The following is a 23,343-nucleotide window of genomic DNA, read 5'->3' as shown; positions in this document are numbered from 1 at the left end:
GAACAGAAAGAAAGGCATTAATGCAAAATGAGAACGCACCAGCAACATTTTCAGTTACATCACTACAACAAAACTAACCAGCGCAAAGTGCTATTTTGCACGACTTGTTTAAACACTTCCAGGTACGCCGCGTTTTCCTCACACGAGATGAAGTCAGTGCACGGCCTCTCCTTAAAATGATTTACATTTTCTTCAAAACACAGAATCACTTAACTGATACACTCTGGAAACACCTACAAAGTGGAGAGTGCGTCATCTTCCAACCTGATTTATAGACACGACATGGTCTCAGACGTGCAGGAGGTACCTATGCTTTTCTCTCTCTCGGCAGCCCCTTTTGTTGTTTTGGGCTCTTGAAAGGAACATATTCTGCATCTGCTTAAATGTTTGTTAAGCAAAACAGAAGACAACAATTTCACTGCTTAAGCGAAGATCTTGCAATTGTCGGTGTAATACCATCAGCGTGATAAATGGGCACGTCCAGGCGTGGAGACGTGGATTTATCTTCAAGTGGGCTTCCTTCTCGAGGAACAAGCACAGTTCCTCTCCCATAGAATCACGGAATCACCTAAGCTGGAAGGGACCTTTCAGATCATCGAGTCCAACCACCAGCCCAACACTGACAAAACCCATCACTAAACCGTATCTCTAAGCGCTCCATCTACCCGTCTTTTAAGTATCTCCAGGGATGGCGACTCCAGCACTTCCCCAGGCAGCCTGTTCGATGCGTGACAACCCTTTCAGTGTCAAAATTTTCCCTAATATCTAATTTAAACCTCCCCTGGCGCAACTGGAGGCCATTTCCTCTTGTCCCACGTGTCTGTGACCAGGGGGGTCTTTGGGGAGAAGATGCTGAGCACCATGGGCTGTGCAATGTCACGAGCAAATTCTGGCCAGCTTAATTACTGAGATATCTGCTGTCTCTTCCCTTTGGGGCTGCACGGTGACAGCATCCACGTGGGAACCAGAGACCATTTCTACTCGGTTTAAATACCCCGGTCCTTGTTGAAGCACCCGGTCAGCTTCTGGCCTGTCTTATAGAACTATACTTACAGACTCGTTATTTACCAGTTGTGATTTTTCTGAACACAATTTCAAAACGCCGTGTGTGAAGTGCAGCAAAAGCACGCCAAAAGGTTGCTTGGGTTTTTTTTTTCCCTTAAAATAATGTGCTAATTAATTAATCAAAGCATAGATGACTCTAATACTTCCTCACTGAGAGTTGCCACAGTTTGTCTGCTCCATGTCCAATTCCAGCTCTTGACACCCTTTGATCACCCCCTGGTTTTATGGTTTTGTAATTCATTATTCAGAACTTTGGGAGGCCACAGCCTTCAGAAGCGAAAACAGAGGAGAGGAGGACGTTTGAAACGTATGATCAGCCATTAGGTTCCACCTGCTCCTTCTGTTGTCTTCGTTCATCAAAAGCTGCTTCGTAAGGAGTTTGAATACGAGCGTTGAAGGAAATGAAGCAACCTGGTTGCTGTTGCAGTGATCCAAAACCCCAACACACGACCCACACGCAGACGGACGGGCAGGTGAATCTCTTTTTTGCCCCATCCTGGTGAATCGAGCTTCTGCAAGTGGAAAGTTGCCAGTTTCTTTTCCTGAACCAAAGTTTTCCAAAAGAACTGGCCGTAAACTTTGGATGGTGAGCTTGCCTCTTGGTTTGGATTTTTTTTTTTACAAAGTAATGACGGCAGTCAATGTACCTGGAGCCGAGCTGGCATTTTAACAAATACCGCGCTTCCTTTCTCCTGTCTTTCCCATACTGAAAACTAAAGTCCTGCTGTAGAGGAGATTATGGGAAAAAGCTGGGTTTAGCAGAATAAATGGTCAGACGCGATCAATCAAGATAATTTAGTTTCTGAACGTCACCACTGACCTGAGGAAGAGGGAAACGTCTATAATCCGGCGGGGGCTGAAAATAGGGCCCTAAATACTGCCCTCCACTTCCCACCACAGTTTCATTTGCTATGATTTACGCGCAGACATCTGTCACTCGGCAATTGCAATCTCCTGACGGGAAACAGTTTCTTGCCCTCTTTGGGGTTGTTTCGCGAATATTGCGCTTACAGAACTTTATTTTGCACATCGTATCCACACAAGCAGACACCAAAATATGTCTGTTTATACACCAAAGGGACACGCAAACCCAGAGTTTTGGGGTTTTTTTGGTGTCTGGGGTGCGTCAGCTCGGCCGCTGCTTGGGGAACGCAGTTCCCGTGCTTTGCTAAAAGCCTTTTTTGAGATGTTCCTCCAGGAATGATGCAGGCCACCGGCTCCTTTCAGAGGCTGCATCCCGTAGGTGGTGGGAAGCTCCGGGCATGGAAGTCTCCACCGAGGTGGGTTTCTCGCAGATGATCATCAGTTCACCGAAACAGAGCCCAAGTCTGAATTACCTTTGTCACACCTGGATATTGTTTCGTTTACGAGAGGTTATACGCAGACATAAAATCAAATCCCACCGGCCAGCCGGGTAATTTTTAAATACAATCGACAGGGAACAAAAAACTTAAAAAATATATATGGATCCTGAAGCAAACTCACTGGAAAAAGATTTTACAAGACACACTCAGCCAGAATGACCTCTGTAGACTCCACGCAAGAAGGAAGATTAACAATTTTGAGCCAGAAGTTTCCTGACACTTATTATATCTAATGCAGCTTGTTACGGTTGCCCTTGATTGTGTAATTAATCTCTTTTTTTTTTTTTTCATCTTTCTCCTTCTGACTTTCCAAGATTTCTTATGGGAATACTTCACAAAACCATACGGATAAAAGCTGTTTTTCCTCGTGGAGCCACAGAAGCGCCATTTGGGTGATTTCTTCCTCGTGGTCCACCCAAGCCAGCGTCGGTGATCGGGTTTGCTCTCAGTGACACAGCTCCCCTTCCAGGCAGCTCTGAACACCATGGGTGGAACGCGAGAAAAAAAACCTTCGCCAAAGGATGGTGTCACTCCAGAGGAAAAACATCGGGGTTTTTTTTTTTTTTTTCCCCCTCAGTTCTGTGTTCTTTTAATCTTTCGTCAGTCCCACCCACGCACCAGTGGTCGCGGGAAAACCACGAGGCAGGCCGGAAGACAGTGCCGCACAAGACTAATTCTGATTTTATAACTTTGCTAGGGTCCCAGCAACGCATCAGAGAAAAACAGTTGCCTAAAAGCTCCGTTACCGCTGGGTAATCCCTTCTGCCAGCTTTACCCTGCCAGGAAAATCTATCAGTATATTCCTTCACCTTTTGCAAGCCCTCTACGTGCTTCTGTAAATGCGCATGATGACCGTGTGGTATTTAACTAATTCGTTTTCATTTAAACTGCTTTAAAAACGAAATAAAAAAAAATAAAATTCATCTGGGCTTAATTCAGCGAAGTTATTCACCACTATCCGGCCTGGATCTTTAAATATTTAAATTGTTTGGGAGTCATGCTTCTCCCAAGCCAACCCGCACCAAAGAGCAAGCAGTTGTGAGCATCCCATTAAATTTCTACAGCCGATTTCTGGAAAGGGTAAATAACTCATTCTATCTGTGTAGTTACAATAAAGCAGCAAATGAAGCTGATTTATTCTAGCGGGGACCCGGAGGTTGCGGAGCTCTTTTCTTCCAGGGCCTTGACCAAAACGCTGTGCCTGATGTGCACCTTTGCAAAGCGAACGGTGAGTGATGGGGAGCAGATCGTGAACCAGCTCACCTGTCATCGACCTGGTGGTCGCGCTTTCGTACAGAGGCACCCCTTCGCCCGCGTTGTTAAAGGCCTTTAGGGAAATCACGTAATGCGAACTTGGCTCTGCAGGAGGGAAAAAAAGAAGGCAAAACAAAGCACACACTGTTAAAAGGCAGATCTGGGGTACAGAATGGACGAGCGCTTTCCTGAAAAGCAAGAAAAAATAACATAAAGTTAAGCAAACGCCTGTGCAACGTAAGCGATGAGCACAACTGCTGCCCATCGTATTTGCCTCCTTTCCAAAGGCTTCATTTATCTCAGTCTGCGGGTGCGACCTTCATCAGCGGTGAGCTGAAGTTCTTGCAATAACCTGCAGTTCTGTCTGCAAAAAAGCACTAAAACCAACTCTGTGCATCCGCCGGACCTCCTGACCCATCGCTCGGAGCAGAGGAAGCCTCAGACACGGGGCTACGTGTAGGGCTAAAGGGCGGCGAGGGATGCTGCGGGTACCAGTATCACCCTGCCGGATGGAGCCGGGGACGCGGCGATCCAGCCCCGCACAGCCCCTCCTGAGGACACGCCGCCATCCCGGGGCCCGTGGGGGAAGAGATGGTTGAGGGTCACCAGCCGCAGGATCCCGAAATCCACACCATGAGCCGTGGGCGTCCAGCCCTCCTGCTCCTCAACCCAGCCCGGAGCAGTTCACGCACCCCGATAATCAATTTTCTTGGACGCTGAGCAAAAAGCCTCCCTTCTTTAATTTCTCGACGCCAGAATTTCATCGGTAATATCCATTTTACCACCTTTTATCTCACTGAGAACTCCTCACGCTACGTTGTAAATATGAAGGATGGGGCAGGCACCAAATAGCAGACGGGAATTAATTTCTGGGTGCGCTGCTTTGCGTGGCCTGGTTTCCTCTAAATATGTCCCTAAATGAAAACAAAGTGAAACGAGCAGGTCAGTTCCACGTTGCTTTTTGCTGCCGTTTCCCGAGAAAAACAAGGCAATCCATTTTCCTGATTTTTTTTTCCACGTGAGTTGCTCCATCCCCAGTTTGTTTGCTTTTTTTAGCTGTTAATTTTTTATTTGTACAGAAGAAAATTGCGGCTGAAAATAGCGGGTGCTCATACACCTGCCAAAGATGGGAACTGCCTCCTCAAAGTCCTTTACTGAAAAATAACTAACGCTCGCGTGTGAAGAGGCATTTATTAACGTGACATTGCAAAAGACCCGCTGCAGAATTACCTATTTCATCTACATTAGCACCAAATCAGCTCAGCATGATTAATACTATTACACCGAATCCGAAATGAGTAAATAATCTTTAAGTACTTATTGCATATTGTTACTAATATCCTTTCCACCCACATATTTTGTACTTAATTTTACGTCCAGCAGAAACACTGACATATTTGTTTAATATTCAGGTGACTTCTGGGCTTCTATTGCAAAAGAGCCAAACTTTAAAAATTGCCAAATGAATGACGGGTGCATTAATAACTCCCTGCGCTAAGTATTGTACGGTTATTAATTCCGTTGGTACTCGCTGTAATATCATTACTCATAAGGAAATGATTTCGCATTCACAGAGATGTAGCATGTATTTTCATTTTCCACTGTGTATTAGCATACTACTTTTAATTTCTAATTTAACTAAGTGTTGCAACTCTCCAGATTCCACGCGAAGATTTATTTGTTGAGACACAAAGTCGTTATTTAGCTGAGGGTTTAAGAACGTCACGTTCGGTAGTTTCTGCCAAAGAAATTCATATGCAGAATCTCGACCGACTCCATCTCTTGCTTCTACCCGTGCCCGGGCTGTTGTGTCTATTTAGGAGCTTTGAAAGATGCCTGGCGAGGGGTTAACGCAGACCATTCGCTAGGGCAGACTTTGGTTAATAGAGGGAAGAATACCAAAAGAGGAACTTTTAGGACTTTGAGACGTACCAGGCATTCGCTGTTACCAGCAGTGAACGTGGTGACTATCCTGAAGGGGACATTTAGAGATGGGACAGCGTATTCATCCGATTGCTTTCCATAAATCAGGCCTGTGGTTTAGTTTTTAAGGGCTGTCCCCACACTGACCGAATCATAGAAGCACAGAATGGTTTGGGCTGGAAGGGACATTTAAAGCCCACCCAGTGCCACGCCCTGCCCCGGGCGGGGACACCTCCCACCAGCCCAGGTTGCTCCAAGCCCCGGCCAACCTGGCCTTGAACCCCTCCAGGGATGGGGCAGCCACAGCTTCTCTGGGCACCCTGGGCCAGGGGCTCACCACCCTCAGAGTGAAACATTTCTTCCCAATATCTCATTTAAATTGCCCCTCTTCCAGTTTAAAACCATTCCCCCTCGTCCCATGGCTCCCCTCCCTGCTCCAGAGTCCCTCCCCAGCTTTCCTGGAGCCCCTTGAGGGACTGGAAGGGGCTGGAAGGTCTCCGCGGAGCCTTCTCTTCTCCAGGCTGAACCCCCCCAGCTCTCTCAGCCTGTCCTCCCAGCAGAGGGGCTCCAGCCCTCCCAGCATCTCTGGGGCCTCCTCTGGCCCCGCTCCAACAGCTCCGTGTCCTTCTTGTGCTGAGAGCTCCAGAGCTGGACACAGTACTCCAGGTGGGGTCTCACAAGAGCGGGGCAGAGGGGTAGAATCACCTCCCTTGCCCTGTTGGCCACACTTCTTTTGATGCAGCCCAGGCTGCGGGGGGTTTCTGGGCTGCAAGCGCGCGCTGCCAGCTCATGTTGAGCTTCTCATCCACCAACACCCCCAAGTCCTTCTCCTCAGGGCTGTTTCCAAGCCATTCTCCTCCCAACCTGTGTTTGTGCCTGGGATTGCCATCACCCAGACTCTGAAGGACAATTCATCCCACGCTAAGGGAGGTATTTAAGAAGGGGAAGATGAATCAGCCTCCAAGTATCGGTGCATATCTCCACTGGTTATGGCCACAGCACAGATGTCTGGACTTTACTTGGCTTAAATTTTAAATAACGAGACATTGGTCAGAAAAGAACATCACCCTCAACACTGATTTTTTCAAATGTGAACCATTACTCGAGAAACCCGATTCTAGAAATTACCGCCAAAACCCCCAAAGCCCCATCGAACCGCCACGTCTAATCAAAACACAGCGTGTATTCCCAATAACGAATAAGCAAAAGGAGTGATCTACTATTAATTCGATCATGAAAAATATACTCGCAGAAAATGATAAATTAGGTGGAAAAGATGTGATAAGTTCACGGAAAATTTAAAAACGGAGACTATTTAGCACATACTTCATTACCACTGCCCATATAGCACAATGTATGGTCCACCAAATGTTATAAATTGAGCAGAGTGACGTATGATTTATGTTTATAACTAGGTTGGGTGAGGTTACCTTTGCAAAAATGAGCTAAGCTTGGGATGAGGACGCGATCTGTAGCTTTCTGTTAAAAACATGAAAAATTCAGGTGGTTAATTTGAGCTGCTGCTAACTGGAGCAATAAATAATTGCTTGAGTCTCCTCTTAGATAAGAGGGGAAAAGGCAATTTGCCACGGTACGGCGTTTGAACACAGTAGCAGAGTTCGGTTTAGTCCAATACAGTGAAAAAATGAGAAAAGCATTAATATTATCGTGTGGCAGAGAGCTGCTTTTTGAACCGCGCTGAGTATCAATAATACTTACGGGGGTCATTCTGGTGCTCTTTTTTTGCTTAAATGCCACTGAGTGGAGCGGGGGTTCAAATGAGGGAAGTTTTTTTAGTGCAAACCTACTAATAGCGCGGCAGGTAATGGAACAGAAGGGTCGTTAGCGCTCCTGGCAGCAATAAGGCAAATAAACAAAGAAATGGGGCTTTAGAGATTGCAGTGCAACTGCAAGAATTCAGAGGTAAATCCTGATTTTTTTCTCCACCGACTCCTATTCACCGCAGCGAGGAACACAGCTCTCTAACGATGATGTTACCGTTTGTATTTGCTATTCTGGAGCAGGAGAAGGAGAACGATACGCTTTTTTTTCTGGCAGAAGAAATCTCTTCTTGCCTTTGAAGAAGCTGAGAATTCAGCTCTAATTAGAGCATCAGCCAAGAATTCCCCATGTCAGTGTCGGTGTGGAACATGCTCTGGAAATAAAGTTGTGTTCTGCAGTTCAACTTAAATAAAAAAAAAAAAAAAGGAAAAGTGCAAGAAGTTCAAACCAAGTATGAACAAAATCAATTTCTTCTACTGACAGATGTTGTTACCGGAAAGAAAATAATCAACAAATAGCAACTCATTCCAGCTACCACAGCTATTTTCTTCTTTAAAAGGCTAAAATTGTGACGTTCTAGAGGCACTACATGGGGTCTTTCGACAAATGTTGAGTCTTCATGTCTGATTTAGTTTTCTCTTTAAGCTATAAATAGAAAATAAACGTTTGACAAGTAGATGTGAACTACAACCCGAGGAAAGCTCCTCACCTTAAACGACAGAGTTGGAAAGAGGGAGGCGCACTCAGATGATTTTCCTGATCAGCTCCTTTCCGTCTCAAATAAAAATTCCTTCTCAAGTCCTCTTCTCATTTCCCACTTTAGCAACTACCTGAGAGGAGGGACCTGCAGAGTGCTCTACGGACCGGTACCCCGGGAGAGCCAAAGCTAAGACGGGATCTCCTGAGCATCACAAAAACGTTGCTCATCCCATCGTACCACTCGGAGCTACTGCCTTCCACTGAAAAACACCTGAATTTCTTCCACACATACTTACTATATGCACTCAATAAACATTAACTATAAATATTTACTTGTAAAATAGCAGTAAAGATACACTATACATTCAATAATCTTCTCACAATGCCTTTGTCAGTGCCTTTCTTGACGCTAACCAAACGTGAAGTAGCAACTTGTTGAGGATCTGATCCCTTTTACTCTACTTGAGCTTCAGCGTCTGAGTACAGTATAATAACGTTCCAAAGCTTGCTGAGGAGGAAAGTTCCCATCTTTTGCGCTTTTTTCCCCCATAACTAAGCTGTTTTTAACCACGGGCTACAGGAATCTACCCTTGGGATGGCAGAGCCAGTAGTAAGGTATCCATCATGAGGAGCCATGGCCTCCCGGTAGACAAGGTGGAAAACAAAGACATCTTGTCAAACAAGACGGGGTTTGACAACATCCTGCAGTAAAAGGAACAGGTGGAAGTTGTAGTAAGAGAAATCCCTATTAGCTATTTGGAAAAAAAGAAATACGAGGGTTGCCAAGCGCTGAGGCAGGAGCCCAGAGAGGCTGTGGAACACCCATCCCTGGAGGCCCTCAGAAGTCAGCTGCTGATGACGCTGGTGTGACCCGGAGCCATCTTCAAAGCTGGCCTTGCTTGAAGAAAGACTTGGACCCCGTGACTTGAGAGATCCCTTCCAACCTAAGTCATTCTGTGAGAATTAACACGTGCTCACACAAATGTGATGAGAGCAGGAACCTGGCTTTGATGTCGAGCCGCGGAGGCAGTTCCAAGGCAGCTGCTGACACAGCACACTTCTGTCCTCTCCCTTGCTCTCACTCTTTGCCGCACCAAAAATATACCGACTCCTCTTTATTAGCAACAAAAAGAGCGGAAACACAAATCCCATATTTTGTTCTAAGTGGAGTAACTCCTGCAGGAAAAGCCCTTTTAAAAGAGAAAAGGTCTTCAAGAGAATTATGTCTCTGCCCCGCGCGTCCTTCCAGTGCCACCGATGCCGAACGACCCTCTAAAGGGCAGAAAGGCCGTCAGTCACCATTATCTCCAAAAGCAAGCAGAGAAAGGCCTCCTTTGCTCCTGCCTGGCGTTGTGAAAACATTACACCCAGCAATCAATAGCACCAGTGCCCATTCCTAGACCTAGTAACAGTAGTTTATTGCCAGGCAAAGGTAATCTATCAATAGGACAAATGTCAAATTGCAGTACAAACTCTGCCGACAAGGGTTATTGAATTCAGAAATCAGGGGAGAAAAGCACTTCCATCCCCATCGGATGTAGCTTACAGGGCCACAACGAACGAGCCCAAAGCAGGTGGAGATCCTGCTGCGTGAGACAGCTCCGAGGGAATCGGATGATTTTACAAATAGCCACTGGGCACCTAACAGCCAGCAGATTCAACTCCGTCAAAAGAAACAATAATCGATGTGTTCCACCTCTTGGACAACACACGCCTGCCCTGGAGAGCAAAGCTTAGACGCAGGTTTTACCAGAATCTAGGGAAATGTTATCCACATTTTAAAAAAACTAAATATCTTTAAATCGTATTAGCAAATTTAATGGTGGTTCACCATGGTGAACTTCTCCAAGTGAGTTTCTCCCGTGTCGCCAGCCGGAGAAAAACAATTTTATTTTATTCCTTCCAGGCACTTGGTACATCAGCAATAGCTGCCTTTCAGGAGTGGATGAGGACAGCATTTCTGTGATATTATTTCATAAAACGTATCAGGCAATTTGGAAAGAGTCACTACCAGAAAGGCTAAAATGGGTAATAAAGGGCTCACGTATCGCTTTCAATAAAATAAGAGACCTACCAGCAAATCATCCTTTCTCTAACGCAACAGAATTAGCGTGTATTTACATTTTCTGGTAAACTGAACAATCCGTAGGAACAGAGAAGAACTTTGTCCAATTAAGTTCAACCTACCAAAAGCTGTAAAATTCAAGAATGCATTTTCCATCATTATAGAGGACGGGCGTAGTAGCTTCTTTGTGAATGGAAAGCACAAAAGGTCCGTTTTGGCACATTTTTTCCATGCCCCAAAGGTTTCATCCACTGTTTAAACGAAGTCAACTAGATACGTTTTTTAAGCATCGGGAGTACTAGGATCTCCTGAAAATCAATTCCTTGCGTTTAGGATCCGGAAGAGTAAGGTAGATTGCTGACTGGGGCATCAAAATCTGAAACTTTTGGCCTGGAAAAATTCCCACCTGAGCGTTGAAGCCCTCTTTAGACAAAAAACATTCGTTTTGTGAGGGAGTATAGAGAACAGTGGGAACTTGGCTTCACATCTGCAGTATGTCACAAACTTCTCACAAAATGATGGACAAATCACCATTTTTTGTGTGTCTTCAGTCCCTACAGTATTAACTTCTTTTTTCCCCCCCCTATTTTCTGTATTTTCCTATGAGCTCTTTGAAGTAGAGTCTCGCTGTATGTTTCTACGTTAACTAGACAACGAAACCCCGATCTCGTCTCGACCCTCTGGGCACTACCGTAGCACAAATAATGAAGATATGTTCGTACGTAGACCTGCTTAAATTATTTCCTATATTTGATTGAAAATTGTCCCCGAGGAGCGCAGTTCCGCCCACCTGCTTCACAGAGATGTGAGGGAGGAGGGACAGAGGGGAGTCCTACACATCTACATTTCAAACCAATACAACCTGACCTACGATTTTTAATCCACTCTCACCATTGAATCTCTTACGACCGTTGAGGGCATGTTCTAGCTCTTTGGATGACAAACCAGGGCTCCAGTCATCTTCCAAACGTTCCGTTAGGTGGCCATACCTGGACCTTTGCCTTTGCTGTGGTGTGGGCTCCAGCAGCGTCCTTCAGCAACTGGACCTCCTCGTCTTCTCACAGGCTGTGTCCTTGGCAAATCATCCTGAGAAGTCAACACAGACCTACCCTGGAGTCCTCTTTGGGTGGGCTCATCATGTGACACAGGGAGAACATGACCCTCCTGTGAACCAGCGAAGGTCATGGCATCAAAACAGGTTGCTGCAGCTGGATGACGATGACGCCTCTCACTATTCTGGTGGTGTCTATTTATTTATAGGTACTCAGGCTGATTCCGGACACATTTAACTTCTAAAGCACTAGGGAAAGTGCTTAACGGAGCAAAGAGAATTTATAATGAGAACCTGTTAAGTGCTTTCATTTTAATGTAGTTCAGGAGCCGAACAGCAAATCCATATTTACAGTTGTTTTTAAGATGTCATCTCATCATCTATTATGCCTGCTGGCTGATTTCTCCCGTGAGCGATGTCCTGCGTGCATTATAACGAAGTGCGCAGGGCTTTTTTTTAAGCCAAGACCGTCATTTGAGCATGCTTCGAAATAGGTCTTGCCTCCTGCGGAGATGTGAACCTTTACAAGTCCCATGGTGCATTGCAAGCTCGGTGCACGCCGTGTCGGTAGGGATGCGGAACAACAACAAAAATCCCTATGCGTATCACGTACATTTGTTATGGATGTTACAAATGCAGCCAAACTCAGGAAAAGTAAAGTAGTGTAGCAGAAAATTAAGTGTAAGACATATGGACAAATGAATAAAAAATGAACAGCCGTGACTCGAGATGCTTTCTGACATCCGAGAAAATGCCATTAATGTACCAAGAGGGTTAACTCATGTGGGGGCAAGGTTTCTTCGGGCACTTGTACACGAAAAATAACAACAACAGTTGCACCATGAGGAGGGGTTGTGTTTTCCTTCGCAAAAAATAAGTCTTTCATCCAAAGAATCCCGCGTCTGTAAGCCTGGGTCTCTTAGCTGGTTTGATTTCCTTGGTATCCGCGACTGAGATACCAGTAAGATTCGAGAAGGCAAAGCACGGTGTCGTATCCATCCTTTTCCCTGAAAACTAAGCCTTGCAACAAACCTTCTTTTTTTGGTGTTGATGAATGAACTCAAAGACAAAAAAATATTCTGGGCTATCAGCATGATTTGTATTACGATTTGGGATTAAGAGCTATTCTTAGGCATTCTGTTCTTCACCAACGAAGAAGAGCGACACTCAGCTCTTCTGTTCCATCTGTTGACAGTAGATCCTAAACATTTAGGCAAGTTTTAGCTATTTTTTCACGAGGAGAACTGAGGTGTAAACAAACTAAAATGCCTTACAGGAAGTCAGCCAGTGAAGCGCACGAGAGGATTCCTACACGTAGGAATACGGGCAGGCGAAAACGCACTTTAACACGAGGGACACTCTTAAAATCCACACAATATCTGGTTTGGGGGAGTTCGGCGAGATCGGTTTGCGACGTAAATAGCGCGTGGATCTCAAACTGGCCCTTTGCTTGGGAGCAATTTCTCCGTACTCTGTAAGCAAAGCGAAGCCAGGGAGAAATGAAAGAAAATTGTTGCATGAGGTATTTGCAGAAACGGCAGCACTCTTTAAATGACAGCCACTTTTCGAAGGCGAGAAAGAAAATGAACAGTCCCTGGAGTCTCAAAGTGCCTTTACTTGCTAGTGTTGTGCTTTAATGTGATCTACGAGGGCATCGGTGAGATGCATAAAATTTAACATATTTTTGTTTGATTTTCGCTGCTCCATTTTGTATTAAAAATGCAAAGGGAAGAAAACAACCCGAAACTACATTAAAAAGCTTTTTTGTTCCCTTTCATGTCTTTGTTATAATCCACAACTGTCATCGGCAAAGATTAAAGAAAATGAAGAACCTTCTTTCTCTCCCTTCGCGATAAAACAAAATGCCTTTTTTTTTGCCTCGTCGACGCATAAGGGTCAAATTTAATCTGATCCGCAGTTAAGATGAAGGTGAATTTGCTGGAACCCTCTGCATTCCTGCCGGTATGTTTGTTAAAATATAAATTCACAGGTAAAAGCTCTATCTTTACGTCTTGTCACTTGTAATTGCTGGTTGGTTTTTTGGTTGTTTTTTTTTTTGAATAATGCAGGAATCTGTAAAGTTTAACATTTGTGCCGGTCAAAACTCTAGCACATCACCTGAACAGTAACACTCCCATCACGGTGCGCCAAGATAAACACCACCGACGTGCCACAACGAGCCCCTTACGCTGGTCCATACAGACCAGAAGAGACCGTGCAGCCCCCTCCAGCATTACCAAACAACTTAACCGGTGTGAGTTTTTAACACCTTCTTATTATTTATACGGTACCTCTAATCCTCCAAACTACTAATTAAGCAGAAATTGTTCACATCCATTACGTTTTCCTCTTCCGAGCTTAACATTTTCAGCTGTGCGCAGCTTCAGGCTCCACGGGAGGAGAAAGGGTAACTTTGAAAAGTCTTTGCTAGATTTTGCGGCGTATTACGCACTTTGCTTTCATTGCTGGGGCCAGGAGGATCAATGGTTCAAGTTAAAAAAAGAGACATGGAAATAGTATTTCAAGACGCGCACTCCAGCTTCCCAATCAAACTCTTTCAAGAGGGTGCGCACGAATTCCTACACGCTCTTGGAGATGAATGTAGCTTTTTCTTAGGTCACGTAAAGGCAACTGTACTTAAAAACTCTTTCTAAAATTATGCCTTGTTCTTCTGTTCTCACACACGTAAAGGGGGAGGAAGGGATGAGCTCTGAAGAGGAAAGTCCACATTCCTCTACGACTGTGGAATTTGGTGCAGCTTTCCCACCGTATATAGCTCTTAAAAGGTTTGAATATCTGAAAATAGTCATTTTTACACACATTTTCTCATGGAAAGAAGACTTTTAGAGATGGAAGCATCATTACGGCCGCCAGAGGAATTACCTTTTCTGCTCAGCTTCAAACCCGAGTCTCAGGTTTTCAGATCTGCACATCTCTGCTTTCTCCCACGTGGCGCAAACACCCCGCCAGCAGCTGCAGAATTATTCTATTGTTCCTATTCCAATGCTTTTTTTTTTTTTTTTCTTTTTTTAAAACATTTTTGCTGTTGGGATGTCGCCAACATAAAGCAAAGGCAGAGGCCACAGTGTGCAGCGAACGGTCATCCTCTGGGTCTCCTACCAGCCTTCTCCTTTCAGCCTCCTCCCTTTTCCCATTATTCCAGTAAGTTATTAAAGTATCCCAGAATGAGTTATCACCGTATCCCAGCATGACATAATGATGTTTTTGACATATTGGAACACGCTATGCTAAAGTTCCATGTTTCATTTTTCCAGGGTATTAATCAAAAATACAGCCTTATTAGCTACTAGAAGTTTTTAGGCAAATTATTACAGCTAGTGTGGTGGTTCAGCTATTTTGGGGTAAATGGAAATCCTCCTTGGCACCCTTCCTTTTCTCAACTTTTATTTCACGAGTAAGCGTTAACACAAAGCCCCATGGAGATGAGCCCCGCCAGTTCATCACTACGCTTAACGCCTTCCAAGTTGGGTCGCTGCTGAAATCGTTACTTCTTCCGTCTAAAAGATCAGAATTGGCGTCCGTGAATTTCCCGATATTGCTACCCCCACCGTTAATCAGCCAACAGCCTTGCTGTTTATAATCCCAAGCAAAGAATTTAAAAATATTTTAAAACAACCCCAAACAACAAACCAAAAACAACAAAGGAAAACGAAGTGGCTCACAGGTCTCCCCGTTGGAATTATTCATTGGAGACTCAGTCAAGCGCTGATTTCTCTGTCAAAGAAAAGGCTGAATGAGAGCAGGGGGTGCTTGCTCCTGGAATTTATGAGACTGGTATCAAATACCTTTCATACACTGCAGAAAGAAAATACAACAAATTCTTCACTGACAAAGCTGAAGTCTCTGGATATTCTTATATTCTCCTGCACCTGTGGAGAGTGTCTCCAAGGCAATATGACCACTCAGTCGGGAGAAAATCACTTTAATTCATTCTAGAGTACAAGTGTTACCTCTATACAGTTGTAGTCAAGATGATCATCACACGGAATAAAGTTCTCCATCACCATTATGAAAGACTGAGTAGTTTTCTTCATGTTTTGAAGTGATTTATTCGGTCGCTGAAGCGCACTACTCAGACAAGGGCTGGAAAAGCTCGGGTACGGGCTGATTCACTCATTAAAAAAGTTTTGCTTGAAGGAAGGAATCAATTAAGTACCTCAAGTGGGATGCAAAGCTGCCATACGACTTGTGCATAGTGGTGTTACACTTGCATTATCAAGAGGAACGGAATTAAAAAGCAGGCCACCCCGTGAGCGTGTAGGTCTCCAACCTTCCCCTGTGGGTGATCTACTCAAGGAGATTGTCCATCGCGTCCAAGCCTTGTGCTTTTAACCAGAGCTTAAAAAGTATTTAGGATTACGAAGGGGCAGTGAAGTGGCTAATAGGATTTCTAAAGAGACGTTGCTATCTGACTCCCATCCAAAACCAGTTAAGTGCTACACAGAAAGGATTTTTGGTCGATCATTAGCAGCACACTAAAGGTGCAAAGACGTTTGGAACTTCGTAATCACCTCTGGAATGGTGAATCCTGATGCGTACCAATGCACACCACGGCTAAGTTACAACTACAGACATCCACCGGGGTCAACAGGGAGAAAAAAAAAAATCAGACAACGGAGCTCCTGAATGGGCTGAAGTATCCTGGCTGTTGTCTTTTCCTGCTTGATGGACTAGAAGGAGGAACACGGGCTGATACGGCTCAAACTCGGGTGAGTCAAGTAAACCTCTGAAGCTGCGTAAAATAAATACGCAGTTAGGAGTGTAGGTCAGAGATTTTATCTGTCCTATCACAAAGGTTTCAACACCAAACGCTGACGTACCACCATCACAAGTAAAGCTACCATCTTCTCTACAGCCTGGCTGCAGAAAAGATGAACAATCCTGAGGGCTACGGTTTGTTTCTGACTCTGCCTCAACTTTGTTTTCCGACACCAGGGAGTCAGTTAGGCTTAGATTTTAGAATTAAAAAATTCAGCACAAGACCAGAAAATTACAACAAACTACGGTATTCTAGACACCGAACCCAACCATCCATATTCATCGGATGCAAAAATTTAGGGAAAGAGGAACAAAACCCGCACAAATAGGATGAGGAACTGCAGCCTTACGTACCCAACAAGCAGGAACGGCTACAGCAACTCTATCGCACACCTACGGCAGGGACCGCCAGACAAAGCGGGATCACTGAAAGAGGCGGGAATTAGATGAGATCTGAGGAAGAAATTCTTTGCTGTGAGGGGGGTGAGCCCCTGGCCCAGGTTGCCCAGAGAAGCTGTGGCTGCCCCGTCCCTGGAGGGGTTCAAGGCCAGGTTGGCCGGGGCTTGGAGCAACCTGGGCTGGTGGGAGGTGTCCCTGCCCAGGGCAGGGGGTGGCACTGGCTGGGCCTGAAGGTCCCTTCCAACACAAACCATTCCGTGATTCTGTCACAAAGGCAGGAATTTCCAGGGCAACCGCATCGCAGACGCTGGGAAGGGAATAAAGCCGGTGGGCCAGGCTGGGGGCTGGTAGCTTCGGCTTTAAATACCCACGTGCATCTCTCTTCTCAGTCTCTCAACTGCAAGGTCTCTGTGAAAGACGTCCAGGAGGTGCTTTTGTGCAGATCTGAACAAAGAGAGGAGAAAACTGTCCCCAGAAGAAGATCGTGGCATGCGTGGATGCGCACGCGTATGGCCTCAGGGTGTTTCGCATCCCTGTTCAACCCGCCAGGGCACTAGTTTTAGTAGAGAGAAATGACAGTAAAGAACTCAAGGACTACAGCACGAGCCTATAGAAGTAACATAACGCCTGACATGGAGCCGGATTATTGGGTTTGGGGCGTCTCTGTGCGAAAACGGTGACTGTAATGAGAGTCAGGCCAGATTTCTAAAAAGCAGCTGATGTCAAACCAACGCCATTGCTCTTTAACGAAAGCACCTACCGCTCCGGAATCTAAATGATACATAGGTTTGCAGCGTGCTTCAAAATGGCATACAAAGGGAACCATAAAAAGAAGCACCGCGGTGAACCTCGGGAAGCTGCAAAAACCCGTTTTTTCAGCTAGATACATCAGAGGCTGGATCGAGGGGAAGCGGGGCGACCTCTCCGCAGGCGCTGGCTAACGAGACAAAGGAGAGCCGGGGAGCCAAGAGGAAGTGAGCGCTGAAAGCCAGGAGGATCAAAAGGGATGAGGTCTTTGGAGGGGAGAGGGAAAACTCACTGAAGTTCATCATTTATTTAGGCCTCAGACTTCGTTGTCGCTTTCCGCACGGTACATTTAAGGTAGCGTCTACCCCTCACGCACAGGTTTCGTAGGAAATTCTACGACAGGTGGGATGAATCCAACATCTAGGAAATATTCCCCCCCGCCTCGTTCCTGCCAGCAGCACGTTTTGATTCATAACCTTACTGAAAACAGTATTTTTATTAGGAAAAGAAGTCTGTCTCCTCATTTTGCGTAATTTTCTTGTAATGCTTTCTAATAAAGTGGGTGAATAATGTAGGAAGTGTTGGCAACTGTTCTAATTTTTTAAAAGCTTTCTCCGGGCCCTTGGTCACATCCCTCTGGGGTTCATTTTCTGTGGATATTTAAATGGTGGAATTTAATTAGCGCAATTATTCATGGAAATTGATTTTCAAAGTTGTACACGTGAACATTCACAGAAGTTGAATTTAAAACGTGCACGTGTCAGAATCTGTGACCAAAGTGCTTCTGCCCTTACCCAGTCAGAGACCAGACACCGGTGGCTTATCCGGACACTGCCGATTAAATCGCGCTGCTCACATTTTGAATATTTGCAATCAGACCAAAAAAAAAAAAAAAACCGTACAATGAAGAGATACTTTCCAGTCGAATACTTAATGACTTTCATGAAACCTCAGTCTAATAGAGAATGTTCAGCAAAAAAAAAAAAAAAAAACCAAAAAAAATCCAACCCTGATTTCAGTGATCAAATTATTTGCAACTAAATATTTGATACGATCGAAACAGTGGTAGCGGCTCCTGGAGGTCCTATGAGCAAGTGTATTCACTGGTCATTTAATACACGAAGGAAAACAAACACTAAAGCTTCACAAAACCCAAGACATTTCTCCAGTTGTTAATCCGGACACTTCTAGCGCGAGCTGACCATTCGGAACTCTATCAAATGGAGCTGTGCAGGCGTCTCCTCACCTTTCGCCAGAGCACACTGGCCCTGATAGCTCTGTCCACACAATCTTCTTCTCTAGTACTTGGGGCTCAACAGAAAGACAACTGAAAACTCATTAAAGATCGGAAACGAAATAATCTTGGGAGAATTTAAATCCCTTTTGGAATTAACAAAAATACTTTGCATTTAATCCTGACCGTTAGTTATTAGGCACACACATTTCATTAGTAACAGCTTTTATCTTTGTATTCCACAAAATTTCTTCCATAATCCCGTCAGACATCTTTCCATTTTGCGTAATAGCTTCACACTTGCGCGAAACGTTATCAAATCAGCCTTTTTCTGTAGAAGCCACAAAATATTTGGGAGTGTTTGTGCACGGCTCTTTGCAAATACCTCCACGGCGAAATACGCATCTGGCCGCAGAGAAGCTGTTTGATGAAGGAACAGTAAAATGAGTTTATTCTGCTCTCCAGCCTTCCCCGAGGAAAGAGCAAAAAGGTTGGAGGATGCAGTGTCGTGGTGCTGCAAAATCCAAAGGAAAGTATCCGCAGATATCAGAGAGTTTGGTCCTACAGAGTTGAGAGAATTAATCTGGCTGCGCACCCCTAATGCACCCGGTTAACGGATCTCCCTGCAACATCTGATCGTTCCCAAATTACTAAGCAGAAAAGCTTACCGTTTTTACCCGGCATAAAAACGCTAAAGAAGAAATAAGAAGGAAACCATTAAACTTTTTGACTTCCTTTCAACTTTGAACCGTTTTCCCAGTGCTGGGGGAACGCTCCATCGCCACGGGAAGGATCCAGGCCCCTGCGGTACCACGCTGCGAATTTAGATGAGCTGTCATCGAGGCTGTGCCATGAATAATGAATAGCCACCTCTCTCTCGGCACCATTTTGACAGACATAAACCAGCAGGTTTGCGACTGCCATTAAATTCAAACATGGGGGGGCCAGCCCGGGGAAAACCATCTTTAAGTCCAGCTCTCTCCCAAGCGGGAGTCAGCATTAGAAGCACACGACTTAATAAGACCTACTGAAGAAAATGAGCATCGGATCAAAAGGATTTGATGTATTTGAGAGCGCCCAGAGTTCAGACGGTAAGACCAAACGTGAAGCGGAAGGCAGGAGCAGCCTAAGCCAGCAACACGTAAAGGAAGCACCAGTGACAGCCTGCAAAATAACCCGCAAAAATAGCGTAATGAAATGAATGAAATGAATGAGAACAGCCACTTACCCAAATTTTCAATGGAATAATAGCGCTGTTTACTGTCCACCCGCACAGTCTCAGCATAGGGACTGCCGACGCCGTAGCCGATGATGTACCCGCGGACGACGATGTTCGGGTTGAGCGGCGGAGTCCAACTCATGACGATACTTGTCGTCAAGGGCCTGACGTGAAGAGAGCTTGGCTGGTCAGGAACCTGAGATTCTGGGATTCAAAAGCAGAAAAAAAAAGAAAAAAAGAAAGAAAAAAAAAGAAGTATAAATTAATATGCTACTTGTTCAGTCTTACTCTTCCTAAGGTTGGGGCTTAGACTAAAATATTTGCACGAAAAACCCAACCAGGTTACATGCAGAGCTCACATGCAGTTTCATTTCTGAGCTACGTCCTTCCCTTCCAAGAGCATCAATATGCCTCATCCCGTTTTGAATGGAATATCTCCTAGCGCTCTCCACCTTTAGCATAAGGCTGCAACAGAGATTTAAAATGACGCAGGAAAATGGAAGATGACCTGTAAAGGAATTTCCAGTAGGACAACTCTTCTCTTCCCTGGCCTACTTACAAGCGCAGCAGGATCCTGGCAGCTGATCCTATGAGTTATCTTTCTGCTCACAGATTATTTAAGAAAAAGGTTTTTTACTTTGTTAGTGATATACTAGTATATTCTAGCGATAACCTGTCTCTTTCCCGCGAAAACAAGGAGTGAATTTTAACTCTCGGACACGCGCCTCTTGCTTTGAAGCTGCTTTAAATATTTAAACACACCAGCTTTAAAAAAAACCTGAAATAACAGAATGAGGTATTTTATTCACAGGTATTCCCCAGGTAAAGTTCATTACTTCAGGGAGTAATTAATCACCCTGAGTCTATTTGCCTTCTACAAGCCTAATTTTACTGTAAAGGTGAGATGAGTAAATGCCTTTTGTTTGAGTTTACGCGGTAACTACCATATCACAAGTCTCTTCAGAGGAGCCGCACAGTAGCTTGTCTTTTTGAGAGCAGAAAGAGACAAGTTACTATTTTTCCCCAATAAAAAGGCTTGCAATATAATAGACGAAAGCTTATGTGGAAGGCAACAAGGACGGGGTAGGAAAAAACCACCGCAGTAACAATAGAAAATGATGTAAACTCCAACAAAAGACACTTGGCAGTTGTGAAGCATTCCCACTGTAAACCTTGGAAAAGACAATGAAAAGAAGAATTAACACTTTTCAATACCCAGTGCCATATGTACGTCCTTGGCGTTTTACGTGCTTTCAGATGAATTCTTCCGAACACATGAGAGCGCCCTGAAAAACCTGTCGGTGAGCACATATTACCAGGCTGAAACACCCGGCCACTTTAGAAGTCCTTTGCGTTCTGCTCCTTAAAATTTGCAAAGCAGGCGGCTTGGATAAAGCTTGAAGAAAATTCACTGAAAAAAATCGCTACTCACAACACGAAGAAACCGATTGCACCAGCAGTGCCGCTGTAAGTGAGGTTAAGTTGCCATTTACCCCCGCTCCGCTCCCAAACTTTAACGCAGAAGCAAAAGTTACTCCAGCCGCTATTCCTCAACAGCGCTGTTTGAAAAACAAACGACAGAAGCGTTTCTTACAAGCCCCAAAGATAAAATAACCATTTAATGCCTTGAAACGAGGAGCTGGATAGCGTTGCGACACTGCGATTCCTCCAACTTCCTAAAAGTAGCAATTCTCGGGCAGCAAAGGAGATCAGAGCATCATCCGATTGCCTTCAAACGCTCGTTTTTACATCCGACGCGACACGGGGATTTCAGCCGCAGCACAGATACCTCTAGGCAGCCGTTTAGGTTAAAACTGCTTTATTCAAACGTTTTATATTCTACATCTCAAACAATTCAAATACGTGATTCGTGCATTTCCGAGCTAAATCACCCCTTCTCGTTTCAAAAAGCGGTTCAACTTCTTGTAGCCTTCTTGTGAGCTAAGTGAATTGCGAACGAAGCTGGGGTGAACGCCATTTCGGAACTATTCTTTCAATACTGACGTTTCATAAACACAGGTATTTTTTGAAGACGCAGTTTTTTTGCTTCAGCTTTCTGCCCAAAGCAATTTTAATTATTTTCATTAGCTTTACTTTCAACCGTTTGCTGGGAAACCCCCCATTTCTCTTCTTCTGAAACAGCCATGAAGTCAAGAATTTGCATCGCGTAGTTCACATCCTAAAGGACCAAGTGTTAGAATCAACTACTTTTTCCCCCCTCAAACAAAGTATTTTTTGGTTGTCTTCACAAGAAAGCACGTTTTCCCAAGTAAGGACTTCTGCCAAATATCAAGATACAGCCAAGTATCTAAATCCATCAGTTCTTCAGGAAACTGGACCATCCAACCTTCGCATGGCCCCGCTGATCTTCAGTCTCCCAGCGCTCAGATATCCAGGAGAAAAACTCGTATTGAAACACGTTATCTCATATTTCTGCTGTCTTTATCAGGCCATTTCCTTGCAGCTTCAGACGAATATGTTTATGTTTGTTTCTCCTGGGTTTGAACATGATGCCAGAACGACTTGCGAGGAGCAACCTTGAGATCCCGCTCTCCTGCCTGAAGTAACAAATGAGTTCTTCATCCTAAGTCCCAAATTGGCCAAAATTTATGGTTTTTCTTCTTAACTGCACCAAGAGTTTATCGCTTGCTCTCATGTAGCGACATCTTTGGGTACTTGCAAGCAAATGCCGTGCTCAGACACACGAGCTGTGGATGGCAGCCAGCCCCACAGACCAGCATCTGGCACGCAGGAGGAGAATTCCTGGTGAGACCTCCCCACGAAACCAGATTTCTTGGAACAACATTCCTTACTCTCCTTCCCTTACGGGCCATTAGGTTCCCAGGAAATGGAAGCTGAAGCTCCGTGTCGCTGCCTGGTGTCACACCTCCTCCCGGGATGCCACATCTGCTCACACGCGCCTCCGAGGCCTGCGCTGTGTTTCTACGTGATGGTCTGAGCGCCCACCTCTTCCATCCAGGGAATCCAGCACTTGGTGCTACTTAAAAGTTCCCCGATTCCACTGTCACGCTTGAAAAACGCTTTACCTTTGGGTCACTTCGGCAATTATCTTCGACGTTCAAAGACATATATTTAACACAGTCAGGGTAATTTTTACTCATCCCATTTTGTTCCCCTCTTTCCCCCATCACTTTTAGGTAGGAATTACAGTATGATAGCGGTCTAGCTTGTCATGCTCTTAGAGCACTAATTGAGAGCTGAAGCTAAACTCTATCACTACCTAATATGTCTAACAGCTTCCATCTGTTCCACGCGGTAATCAGGAACCAAGCACCCTAAACCCATTTTCCTGGAGGATACCTTTGCAAAGTTGATCAGCCATTGCCTTGCATCCGTGCTCAAGCTGTTTAAAGCACACCCTTTGGGGAAAGCGCGGCTTTCGATTTCTTTTTTTTTTTTTTCTTTTTTCTTTCTTCTTTTTTTCTTTTTTAAAGCGCAAAATTTCAGGCTTAAAATAAATATTTAAAACCTTCCCAGCTGTTAGCAAAGGCGCGCGAGCTTTCTAGGGAACCTTGAAGAAGCAGCTATGTTTGGATTTCTAATCACTTCAACAAAACACACTAATTAAAATGAATATCCGTCGGGAGTCTGACGCCGTTCTCCGGGATACTGTTTGTCTTCGTGTTGCTGGTGCCAACCAGGCTTCCAGTGAAAGCAGGAGAAAGGGCATTAGCCGTAGCAGCAGGGAGGGACCGGGGTCACCAGCCTGAGCTCCAGCCCTCCCCAGATGAGCCGACACTT

At 44.9% G+C, this 23,343-nt stretch overlaps 1 protein-coding gene across 1 annotated transcript in view; it reads right to left on the bottom strand.

The window, feature by feature from the left end:
• DCC (DCC netrin 1 receptor) overlaps positions 1-23,343 on the bottom strand; it is a 587,525-nt gene that overhangs the window by 65,806 nt on the left and 498,376 nt on the right. Inside the window, exons 15-16 of the mRNA XM_063320711.1 lie at positions 19,591-19,785; positions 3,693-3,788 (exon numbers count right to left, since the gene is read on the bottom strand). Coding sequence (XP_063176781.1) covers positions 3,693-3,788; positions 19,591-19,785 — 291 coding nt within the window. The remainder of the gene's footprint in view (positions 1-3,692; positions 3,789-19,590; positions 19,786-23,343) is intronic.

Source organism: Chroicocephalus ridibundus, chromosome Z (assembly GCF_963924245.1).
Source record: "Chroicocephalus ridibundus chromosome Z, bChrRid1.1, whole genome shotgun sequence".
NCBI classification, from domain to species: Eukaryota; Metazoa; Chordata; class Aves; order Charadriiformes; family Laridae; genus Chroicocephalus; species Chroicocephalus ridibundus.
Note: the sequence above shows the minus strand (reverse complement) of the source record. Positions and strands in the feature narration are given on the sequence as shown.